General features: G+C 49.2%; 1 protein-coding gene across 2 annotated transcripts in view; it reads left to right on the top strand.

Moving 5' to 3' along the window:
* Positions 1 to 11,959, top strand: part of LOC123999183 (aryl hydrocarbon receptor-like) — a 59,757-nt gene extending 47,798 nt beyond the window's left edge. The window contains exons 6-11 of one of the 2 annotated variants that reach the window (XM_046304683.1): positions 7,948 to 8,087; positions 8,265 to 8,467; positions 8,783 to 8,892; positions 9,042 to 9,183; positions 9,303 to 11,249; positions 11,375 to 11,959. In XM_046304683.1, the coding sequence (XP_046160639.1) occupies positions 7,948 to 8,087; positions 8,265 to 8,467; positions 8,783 to 8,892; positions 9,042 to 9,183; positions 9,303 to 11,214 (2,507 nt within the window). In that variant the 3' untranslated portion in view covers positions 11,215 to 11,249; positions 11,375 to 11,959. Of the gene's footprint in view, positions 1 to 7,947; positions 8,088 to 8,264; positions 8,468 to 8,782; positions 8,893 to 9,041; positions 9,184 to 9,302 lie in introns of both variants that reach the window. The other variant, XM_046304682.1, reaches the window with a different exon arrangement.
* The last annotated feature ends 255 nt before the right edge of the window (positions 11,960 to 12,214 follow it).

Raw genomic sequence — 12,214 nt, 5'->3', positions numbered from 1 at the left:
GTGATTGCGTTTCGCCCTGTCCTGTCGTGTTTTTGCTGTGATTGTGTATCGCCCTGTCCTGTCGTGTTTTTTTTGCCTTCATCAGATGCTGCGTGTGAGCAGGTGTCTCTGTCGACTACGGCCTGCGCCTACCCGAAGCGACCTGCAGTCTGTGGCCGCTTCTCCAGTTATTTCCCCTCTACAAGTCTAGAGGATTTCTGTTATTCCCTGTTTGGACTTAAATAAACTCTGTTTCTGTTAAGTCGCTTTTGGGTCCTCTTTCACCTGCATGACAGAAGGAACCGACCAAGGAATGGACCCAGCGACTTCAGACGCTCGTTACACTGCCGTCGAGATCCAAGGAGCCATGCTCGGCAGACACGAGCAGGAATTGTCTGCTGCTCGCCATGCCGTGGAGAACCTGGCCGCTCAGGTTTCCGACCTCTCTGGACAGTTCCAGAGTCTACGTCTCGTGCCACCTGTTACTTCCTGGCCTGCCGAGCCTCCAGAACCTAGGGTTAATAACCCACCTTGCTACTCCGGGCAGCCCACTGAGTGCCGCTCCTTTCTCACGCAGTGTGAGATTGTGTTCTCTCTCCAACCCAACACATACTCTAGAGAGAGAGCTCGGGTTGCTTACGTCATTTCACTCCTTACTGGCCGGGCTCGAGAATGGGGCACAGCTATCTGGGAGGCAAGGGCTGATTGCTCTAACAAGTTCCAGAACTTTAAAGAGGAGATGATTCGGGTTTTTGACCGTTCAGTTTTTGGTAGGGAGGCTTCTAGGGCCCTGGCTTCCTTATGCCAAGGTGAACGGTCCATAACGGATTATTCTATTGAGTTTCGCACTCTTGCTGCCTCTAGTGAGTGGAACGAGCCGGCGCTGCTCGCTCGTTTTCTGGAGGGACTCCACGCAGTGGTTAAGGATGAGATTCTCTCCCGGGAGGTTCCTTCAGATGTGGACTCTTTGATTGCTCTCGCCATCCGCATAGAACGACGGGTAGATCTTCGTCACCGGGCTCGTGGAAGAGAGCTCGCATCAACGGTGTTTCCCTGCTCCGCATCGCAACCATCTCCCTCCTCTGGCTTTGAGACTGAGCCCATGCAGCTGGGAGGGATTCGCATCTCGACTAAGGAGAGGGAACGGAGGATCACCAACCGCCTGTGCCTCTATTGCGGAGTTGCTGGACATTTTGTTAATTCATGTCCAGTAAGAGGCCAGAGCCCATCAGTAGCGGAGGGCTACTGGTGAGCGCTACTACTCTGGTCTCTTCATCTAGATCTTGTACTACTATGTCGGTCCATCTACGCTGGACCGGTTCGGGTGCTACATGCAGTGCCTTGATTGACTCTGGGGCTGAGGGTTGTTTCATGGACGAAGCATGGGTTCGGAAACATAACATTCCTTTCAGACCGTTAGACAAGCCTACGCCCATGTTTGCCTTAGATGGTAGTCATCTTCCCAGTATCAAATTTGAGACACTACCTTTAACTCTCACAGTATCTGGTAACCACAGTGAGACTATTTCTTTTTGATTTTCCGTTCACCGTTTACTCCTGTTGTTTTGGGTCATCCCTGGCTAGTATGTCATAATCCTTCTATTAATTGGTCTAGTAATTCTATCCTATCCTGGAACGTTTCTTGTCATGTGAAGTGTTTAATGTCTGCCATCCCTCCTGTTTCTTCTGTCCCTACTTCTCAGGAGGAACCTGGCGATTTGACAGGAGTGCCGGAGGAATATCATGATCTGCGCACGGTCTTCAGTCGGTCCCGAGCCAACTCCCTTCCTCCTCACCGGTCGTATGATTGTAGTATTGATCTCCTTCCGGGGACCACTCCCCCTCGAGGTAGACTATACTCTCTGTCGGCTCCCGAACGTAAGGCTCTCGAGGATTATTTGTCTGTGTCTCTTGACGCCGGTACCATAGTGCCTTCTTCTTCTCCGGCCGGGGCGGGGTTCTTTTTGTTAAGAAGAAGGACGGTACTCTGCGCCCCTGCGTGGATTATCGAGGGCTGAATGACATAACGGTTAAGAATCGTTATCCGCTTCCCCTTATGTCATCAGCCTTCGAGATTCTGCAGGGAGCCAGGTGCTTTACTAAGTTGGACCTTCGTAACGCTACCATCTCGTGCGCATCAGAGAGGGGGACGAGTGGAAAACGGCGTTTAACACTCCGTTAGGGCATTTTGAGTACCGGGTTCTGCCGTTCGATCTCGCCAATGCGCCAGCTGTTTTTCAGGCATTAGTTAATGATGTTCTGAGAGACATGCTGAACATTTTTGTTTTTGTCTATCTTGACGATATCCTGATTTTTTCTCCGTCACTCGAGATTCATGTTCAGCACGTTCGACGTGTTCTACAGCGCCTTTAGAGAATTGTCTCTACGTAAAGGCTGAGAAGTGCTCTTTTCATGTCTCCTCCGTTACTTTTCTCGGTTCCGTTATTTCCGCTGAAGGCATTCAGATGGATTCCGCTAAGGTCCAAGCTGTCAGTGATTGGCCCGTTCCAAGGTCACGTGTCGAGTTGCAGCGCTTTTTAGGTTTCGCTAATTTCTATCGGCGTTTCATTCGTAATTTCGGTCAAGTTGCTGCCCCTCTCACAGCTCTTACTTCTGTCAAGACGTGTTTTAAGTGGTCCGGTTCCGCCCAGGGAGCTTTTGATCTTCTAAAAGAACGTTTTACGTCCGCTCCTATCCTCGTTACTCCTGACGTCACTAGACAATTCATTGTCGAGGTTGACGCTTCAGAGGTAGGCGTGGGAGCCATTCTATCCCAGCGCTTCCAGTCTGACGATAAGGTTCATCCTTGCGCTTATTTTTCTCATCGCCTGTCGCCATCTGAGCGCAACTATGATGTGGGTAACCGTGAACTGCTCGCCATCCGCTAGCCCTAGGCGAATGGCGACAGTGGTTGGAGGGGGCGACCGTCCCTTTTGTCGTTTGGACAGACCATAAGAACCTTGAGTACATCCGTTCTGCCAAACGACTTAATGCCCGTCAAGCTCGTTGGGCGTTGTTTTTCGCTCGTTTCGAGTTTGTGATTTCTTACCGTCCGGGTAGCAAGAACACCAAGCCTGATGCCTTATCCCGTCTGTTTAGTTCTTCTGTGGCTTCTACTGATCTCGAGGGGATTCTTCCTTATGGGCGTGTTGTCGGGTTGACAGTCTGGGGAATTGAAAGACAGGTTAAGCAAGCACTCACGCACACTGCGTCGCCGCGCTTGTCCTAGTAACCTCCTTTTCGTTCCTGTTTCCACTCGTCTGGCTGTTCTTCAGTGGGCTCACTCTGCCAAGTTAGCTGGTCATCCCGGTGTTCGAGGCACTCTTGCGTCTATTCGCCAGCGCTTTTGGTGGCCGACTCAGGAGCGTGACACGCGCCGTTTCGTGGCTGCGTGTTCAGACTGCGCGCAGAAGAAGTCTGGTAATTTTTTTCTGCTTCTGCTCCTGGTCTTGCTGGGTCTCAGTCTGTTCCCTGCCATCGCATCTCTCCTGTTCTTGTTCCTGCCCTTGCTGTGTCTCAGTCTGTCCCTAGTTCTCATTTTTTTTTTAGAGTAGTACCCTAGTTTCCCTTTTATCGTTTTTCGTTACGGTCCTGAGGAGAGGAGTTGGGTTCTTTCTCGGGACGTGCTGGACCGTTTGATCTATGATTTCCTCCGTTGCCGCCAGTGTTCCTCCTCGAGAGCGCCAGGAGGCGCTCGGTGAGTGGGGGGGTACTGTCATGTTTTGTCTTATATCATCTTGTCATTTTGCTTTTCCTTCTGTTCGTTTCCCCCTGCTTGGGGGGGTACTGTCATGTTTGTCATTTATTATCTTGTCTTGTCCCTGTGCTCCCCATTCTATTCGTTTCCCTCTGCTGGTCTTATTAGGTTCTTTCCCTCTTTCTATCCTTCTCTCTTCCCCTCCCTCTCTCACTCTCTCGCTCTCTCTTCTCTCTATCGTTCCGTTCCTGCTCCCAGCTGTTCCTATTCCCCTAATCATCATTTAGTCTTCCCACACCTGTTCCCGATCCTTTCCCCTGATTAGAGTCCCTATTTATTCCTTTGTGATCCGTTCCTGTCCCGTCGGTTCCTTGTATTGTATTCACCATGCTGTGATTGCGTTTCGCCCTGTCCTGTCGTGTTTTTGCTGTGATTGTGTATCGCCCTGTCCTGTCGTGTTTTTTTTGCCTTCATCAGATGCTGCGTGTGAGCAGGTGTCTCTGTCGACTACGGCCTGCGCCTACCCGAAGCGACCTGCAGTCTGTGGCCGCTTCTCCAGTTATTTCCCCTCTACAAGTCTAGAGGATTTCTGTTATTCCCTGTTTGGACTTAAATAAACTCTGTTTCTGTTAAGTCGCTTTTGGGTCCTCTTTCACCTGCATGACACTGAGCCTGAGCTATGTTGTTGATGTAAATTGAGAAGAGCGTGGGGCCTAGGATTGAGCCTTGGGGTACTCCCTTGGTGACAGGCAGTGGCTGAGACAGCAGATATTCTGACTTCATACACTGCACTCTTTTGAGAGAGGTAGTTAGCAAACCAGGCCAAAGACCCCTTAGGCACTAATACTCCTTAGCCAGCCCATAAGAATGGAATGGTCTACCGTATCAAAAGCTTTGGCCAAGTCAATAAAAATAGCAGCACAACATTGAATCAAGGGCAACGGGCAAATAACAAATATTCTGTGTAGCCATTTGATTAGCTGTTCAGGAGTCTTATGGCTTGGGGGTAGATGCTGTTTAGAAGTCTCTTGGACCTAGACTTGGTGCTTTGGTACTGCTTGCCATGCGGTAGCAGAGAGAACAGTCAATTACTAGGGTGGCTGGAGTCTTTGACCATTTTTAGGGCCTTCTTTTGACATCACCTGGTACAGAGGTCCTGGATGGCAGGAAGCTTGGCCCTGGTGATGTACTGGGCTGTACGCACCACCCTCTGTAGTGCCTTGCGGTAGGAGGCCGAGCAGTTGCCATGCCAGGCAGTGATGCAACTCATCAGGATGCTCTTGATGGTGCAGCTGTAAAACCTTATGAGGATCTGAGGACCCATGCCAATCTTTTCAGTCTCCTGAGGGGGGATAAGTTTTGTCGTGCCCTCTTCACGATCGTCTTGGTGTGCTTGGACCGTGTTAGTTTGTTGGTGATGTGGACGCCAAGGAACTTGAAGCGCTCAACCTGCTCCACTACAGCCCTGTCAATGAGAATGAGGGCGTGCTCGGTCCTCCTTTTCCTGTAGTCCACGATCATCTCCTTTCTCTTGATCACATTGAGGGAAAGGTTTTTGTCTTGGCACCACACGGACCTCCCTATAGGCTGTCTCATCGTTGTCGGTGATCAGGCCTACCACTGTTGTGTCATCAGCAAACTTAATGATGATGTTGGAGTTGTCCCTGGACGTGCAGTCATGAGTGAACAGGGAGTACAGGAGGGGACTGAGCACACACCCCTGAGGGGCTCCTATGTTGAGCATCAGCATGGCTGATGTGTTGTTACCTACCCTTACCAGCTGGGGGCGGCCTGTCAGGAAGTCCAGGATCCAGCTGTAGAAGGAGGTGTTTTAGTCCCAGGATCCTTAGCTTAGTGCTGAGCTTTGAGGGCACTATGGGGTTGAACACTGAGCTGTATTTAATGAATAGCATTTTCACATAGATGTACCTTTTTTCCAGGTGGGAAATGGCAGTGTGGGGTGCAATAGAGATTGCATCATCTGTGCATCTGTTGGTGCGGTATGCAAATTGGAGTGGGTCTAGAGTTTCTGGGATAACACATCCATAACCTGAGCGTTAACCAGATTGCATACCAGAGAGAATACTATAGACATCAAGAAAGCCAGTCAGTTTATTATTGACAAGTTTTTCCAACACTTTTCCAACATAAACATGGCAAAATAGAAATAGGCCTATAACTGTTAGGATCAGCTTGATCTCCCCCTTTAAAATCAAATCAAAATCAAATCAAATCCAATTTTATTTGTCACATACACATGGTTAGCAGATGTTAATGCGAGTGTAGCGAAATGCTTGTGCTTCTACTTCCGACAATGCAGTAATAACCAACAAGTAATCTAACTAACAATTCCTAAACTACTGTCTTATACACAGTGTAAGGGGATAAAGAATATGTACATAAGGATATATGAATGAGTGATGGTACATAGCAGCATAGGCAAGATACAGTAGATGGTATCGAGTACAGTATATACATATAAGATGAGTATGTAAACAAAGTGGCATAGTTAAAGTGGCTAGTGATACATGTATTACATAAGGATGCAGTAGATGATATAGAGTACAGTATATACGTATGCATATGAGATGAATAATGTAGGGTAAGTAACATTATATAAGGTAGCATTGTTTAAAGTGGCTAGTGATATATTTACATCATTACCATCAATTCCCATTATTAAAGTGGCTGGAGTTGAGTCAGTGTCAGTGTGTTGGCAGCGGCCACTCAATGTTAGTGGTGGCTGTTTAACAGTCTGATGGCCTTGAGATAGAAGCTGTTTTTCAGTCTCTCGGTCCCAGCTTTGATGCACCTGTACTGACCTCGCCTTCTGGATGATAGCGGGGTGAACAGGCAGTGGCTCGGGTGGTTGATGTCCTTGATGATCTTTATGGCCTTCCTGTAACATCGGGTGGTGTAGGTGTCCTGGAGGGCAGGTAGTTTGCCCCCGGTGATGCGTTGTGCAGACCTCACTACCCTCTGGAGAGCCTTACGGTTGTGGGCGGAGCAGTTGCCGTACCAGGCGGTGATACAGCCCGCCAGGATGCTCTCGATTGTGCATCTGTAAAAGTTTGTGAGTGCTTTTGGTGACAAGCCGAATTTCTTCAGCCTCCTGAGGTTGAAGAGGCGCTGCTGCGCCTTCTTCACGATGCTGTCTGTGTGAGTGGACCAATTCAGTTTGTCTGTGATGTGTATGCCGAGGAACGTAAAACTTGCTACCCTCTCCACTACTGTTCCATCGATGTGGATAGGAGGGTGTTCCCTCTGCTGTTTCCTGAAGTCCACAATCATCTCCTTAGTTTTGTTGACGTTGAGTGTGAGGTTATTTTCCTGACACCACACTCCGAGGGCCCTCACCTCCTCCCTGTAGGCCGTCTCGTCGTTGTTGGTAATCAAGTCTACCACTGTTGTGTCGTCCGCAAACTTGATGATTGAGTTGGAGGCGTGCGTGGCCACGCAGTCGTGGGTGAACAGGGAGTACAGGAGAGGGCTCAGAACGCACCCTTGTGGGGCCCCAGTGTTGAGGATCAGAGGGGAGGAGATGTTGTTACCTACCCTCACCACCTGGGGGCGGCCCGTCAGGAAGTCCAGTACCCAGTTGCACAGGGCGGGGTCGAGACCCAGGGTCTTGAGCTTGATGACGAGCTTAATAAAGGACAACAGTGGCTGCCTTCCAAGCAATGGGAACCTCTCCAGAAAGGAGAGATCGGCTTGACGATGATAGGGGCAGCAACCTTAAAGAAGAAAGGGTCTAACCATCTGACCCAGATGTTTTTTTGGGGTCAAGTTTCAGGATCTCCTTTAGCACCTCGGACTCAGTGACCGCCTGCAGGGAGACACTTTGTTGCGAGGCAGAGGAAAAAGAGGGAGAAACGTCGGGGCTAGTCACATTAGAAGGGGTGGGAGATGAGGGAATGTTTGACGGGCAAGGAGGCATGGCTGAGTCAAATTGGAATCCAGACTTAATGAAGTGGTGATTAAAAGGCTCAGCCATGTGCTGCTTGTCAGAAACAACCACATTAACTTTACGGTACATGGGCAGTTGTGAGGGGGGTTTATTCCCCAGGTCAACTTTGGCCTTCCTGCTAGCCTGAGTACACTTATTTCTCATTTGCCTGGACGAGAGCCAGTCAACCTGAGTATGCATATGCCAAGCTTTTCGCCACAGCCCTCTTAATATGCTGTTTCTTTTAGTGATTGGTCATTTATTGATTAAACAGTCCAAAGATCTCAAACATGTATCTGATGGTAATGTCCTCTGTCCTATGCAGCCATCGAGTCTAGCAGCAGGCCCCACAGTGAGTCTATGAGCTACCCGCCCCAGCACATCCCTGAAGAGAACAGGTCCTTCCTAGAGAGAAGCTTCTGCTGTCGCTTCCGCTGTCTCCTAGACAACTCCTCCGGCTTCCTGGTAGGACAGCATGAAAATAAATAGATATGACTAATATATGAAATATAATCCATAGATCCATATATTACATAAATACATTATCCATTTAATCCATAAATGACATGGACATTATCCATAATCTACTCTCCCAAAATCTATTCAAATTATTCATTGTATACAACACTCTCTCTCCTCTAGGCGTTGAACTTCCAGGGACGTCTGAAGTATGTTCGAGGCCAGGGAAGGCTGGGGGATGACGGGGCCTCGGACCCCGCTCAGCTGGCCCTGTTTGCCATCGCCACACCCATGCAGACCCCAGCTGTCATGGAGATCAGGACCAAGACACTCATTTTCCAGACCAAACACAGACTCGACTTCGCCCCCATAGGCATAGATACTAGGTACCATTACGACAGGGAAACTCTGAATGTACTCCTTCATCACATCTCATAGCACCACTGGGAACACAATACCCTCCCAGGGTCTTATAAAGAGGGAACTTGAGAGGACAAATGTTTGTTCCCTGAGAGATATTTGTGTGTGTGTGTGTGTGTGTGTGTGTGTGTGTGTGTGTGTGTGTGTGTGTGTGTGTGTGTGTGTGTGTGTGTGTGTGTGTGTGTGTGTGTGTGTGTGTGTGTGTGTGTGTGTGTGTGTGTGTGTGTGTGTGTGTGTGTGTGCGCACACACACACATCTGTCTGTGTGTCTGTTCCTTCAGAGGTAAAGTGGTGCTGGGTTACTCTGAGACAGAGTTGGTCACTCCAGGCTCAGGTTACCAGTTCATCCATGCTGCTGACATGATGTACTGCGCAGACAACCACATCAAAAGTGAGTTACACTATAGTTACTCATTACACACACATCTGAGTCTTATCTTATTAAAGGTTTGATCTGGTATTTCGCAAGCAAACATTTACTATGACTCTGACTCCCTCTCTCTCTCTTGCTCTCTCTCTCTCTCCTCTATCTCTCTGTAGTGATGAAGACAGGAGAGACTGGTTTCACCATCTTCAGGCTGCTGACTAAGGCAGGTGTGTGGGTGTGGGTTCAGGCCAACGCCAGGGTCGTCTTCAAGGCAGGGAGACCCGACTTCATCATCGCTCGACAGAAAGCCCTAACGTGAGTCCACTGTTGATATTACGATTTACTCTCCCCAACAGTTATAGTTGTATCATTCCATGGTATTTATATACGCTTACATACAGTATGTTTTAGTGACCTTTGTCACCTTTCTACAGAAACGAAGAGGGTGAGGAGCACCTGCGTCAGCGGAGAATGCAGCTTCCCTTCAACTTTGCCACTGGGGAGGCTCTGCTGTATGAGTCCTGTCTCTCTGTGAATACTGCCATTATGCCTACAGGACCACCCATCCCCCCTGGCCTCACTCCCCCAGGCTCCTGCCCTGAGGACAAGCCCCTGGACCCTGCGTCTCTCCTGGGGTCTCTACTCAGTCAGGGCCGCTCTGTTTATACTCAGCCCCAGGACGCTAACCCTAACCTGGACCTCCAGGTCTTTTCCCCTAACCTAGACACAGCCTTCCCCCAGGACCAGGACCCAGGCCTGGAGAGAGCCTTCCTGGATAGCCACGCTCTGCTGAGTGTCCCTGGGGAGCTCCAGGGGCCCCAGAGGCTCAGCAGGGGAGACCCCACAGCGCAGGCCATGATGGACTCTCTGGGGGAGATCCTGGAGGAGATGGGGGCGGGGGGCTTGGAGGGGCTGGAGGTGGAGGAGACAGAGCTGAGGGAGTGGGAGAGCACTCTCCTCAGGATCAACATGGAACCGCAGGATGTGACGGGGGAGCTGTATGATATCTTAGCCAATGATGTGTTCTCCTACGTGGAGGAGGCTCTGATGAGAGAGTGTGATGATGGATGTGTGATGGGCAGCTTGGGACAGGGCACTGAGCCAATACACAGACTTTCTGCTCACATCACTGCCAATCAAAACATACTACGTGGGTTCCCTCACTCCCAGAGTTCCATATTGCCAGGCAACCAGGGGTTCAATGGTGGGAACAGCTCCCACAGTGAGAACCAATGGCAGTTGTCTGGTCCACACATGACCTCTAACCTCAACAGCTTTGGAGAGCAGAGGTTGCTAGGAAATGGAGTTGTTGGTGGTGTGGAGCAAGGGCTGGGTTGTAGTCCTGGGACTGTGAGACAGCCACGGAGGACTGTAAACACAAACACACTACCCAGAGCTGCTCAGACTGTTGCAAGGCAATGGACTCAAGGAAGCTGTGCGGATCTTTATGGCAACCAAATGGTCCCACAACCTTCTCATACTATCAACCAACCAGAGTCCTGGATACCCTCCATCCAAAATATAAATGATAATAACCACACCTCTCTCCCTGTCCCTCTCCCAAACTTTAACAACTATCTCCCAGAGGCCTTTGACCAAACCATGCAGCCCAGCTGGAAGTTATACCACTCTGAGACTGGAGATGCAAACAGGCAGTTCTCAGGGCAGCCCTATCCAGGTCTGTCATATCAGGACCCAAGGCGGATACCACAGGGTTTTCCTGCAAAGCCAGTAAACAGACATTGTCACACACACCCCAAACACAGCACACACATACCGTCCAATAACGCACCCAGAACTCAAACACTCACACACACCACACACACACCCTCAGGCAGCTGTATGTTTGACAAGACTCCAAATGTCTCCAATCCCTCCAGCCCCCTTACAACTGCCCCAAGCAGATCACACGGTCTCATACCTGCCCCCACTTACTACAATGAACCCAGACCCTCTCCCACTCTTTCCAATGACTGTAAAACCAGCTCTTCAACCCAGGCCCCCAAAGTCTTTACGACTTACCCTCAAGCATCCATAATCTCAAGATCTTCCAAATCTTATCCCCTAGCCCCCATCCCCACCCCCATCCCCGCCCTATCCAGAGGGGCTCAGATGGATAAGGACACAGGAGCTATCCCTGCCTGGTCTGGGGCTCCGTATCTGGGCATGAAGCAGCTCCCAGGCCCCTTTCCCAGCCCCAAGCAGGTTCCCCAGAGCACCAGGGGAAATGGCAGCTGTAGTGATCCCAGTGAAGGAAGCTTGATGCTGGGTCAGAGGGGGTTGGAAGAAAGCCTCCTTCATGGAGGTCCGACGCCAGGATTTCCTCCTGAGAGAACGGATCTGTAGAGTCATCTTTATTCTACTGGAATGGACAACAACAGGTGAGACAGTGCCGAACTTCATCTCACTACTGTTTTAACAAGATTCTCGGGGCCTCCCATCCTCACAAGTTTAGATACTGGAATGTGACCTAAAATGAGTCTTTAACTCATCTGTCCTTCCATAGGTCCCTACCGGTCCTAATGGTGATGCGGATCCTTTTCTCTTCACTGGCAACATCTTCTAGATTCTCTAGGACTAAGAGGAACCTACAAGTAACCATCTCCACAATGGAACCACAACATATTTTGGAATCTAGGACCTACCTTGGAACCACAAACATCTTCTGGAAGAATACAACTGTACAAAAACCAGCACCTCTATCGAAGACTGTTCCTTGGAGCTGAATAATATTCTATATTATATTTAATTTCCTTGTCTGGTTGAAGGGTGCTGCTTTCCAGCCATGGACAGCCACCGGTTTAATGTTCAGACTAGGGCTGTTACGGTGACCGTATTACTGCCACACCGGCAGTCACTAGTCATGACCGCAATCAATTTCCATGTGACCGTTTAGTCACGCTAACTAGGCTTCTCCCAGCTCTGATTCTGCTGATGGTCATAACTGCTTGGCACTCAGCACTTTATTGTCCCTCTAATCACTCTGGCATCAATGCAAATGTAATTGAAAATCAAATCAAACACTTCATGAGAGCCCATAAGCTATGGAATTGCATGAGAAAACAGAGTGATGGCCTCTATTAAAAAGAGGAGGATCCCATCAGTTTTCTATTTTTCAACTTTCCTAATATTAAGCACATTGCTTCGCTTTACAACAGGAGTATAGCCTACCTGGCAGGCATGAAAATGAACCACGTAAAATCATCTTCCATTTGCTATTTAAGTGCGTAGATGACATGTATTTGTTTCCCCTGCCCCTTGTTCCGAAACAGGTGCACGATCATGGTCCATTCTAAATCCAAACTAATTTCATACATATATTATTTAGTATATGTAAAGACAATAT

This window comes from Oncorhynchus gorbuscha, linkage group LG16 (genome assembly GCF_021184085.1).
Source record: "Oncorhynchus gorbuscha isolate QuinsamMale2020 ecotype Even-year linkage group LG16, OgorEven_v1.0, whole genome shotgun sequence".
Classification (NCBI taxonomy): Eukaryota; Metazoa; Chordata; class Actinopteri; order Salmoniformes; family Salmonidae; genus Oncorhynchus; species Oncorhynchus gorbuscha.
Note: the sequence above shows the minus strand (reverse complement) of the source record. Positions and strands in the feature narration are given on the sequence as shown.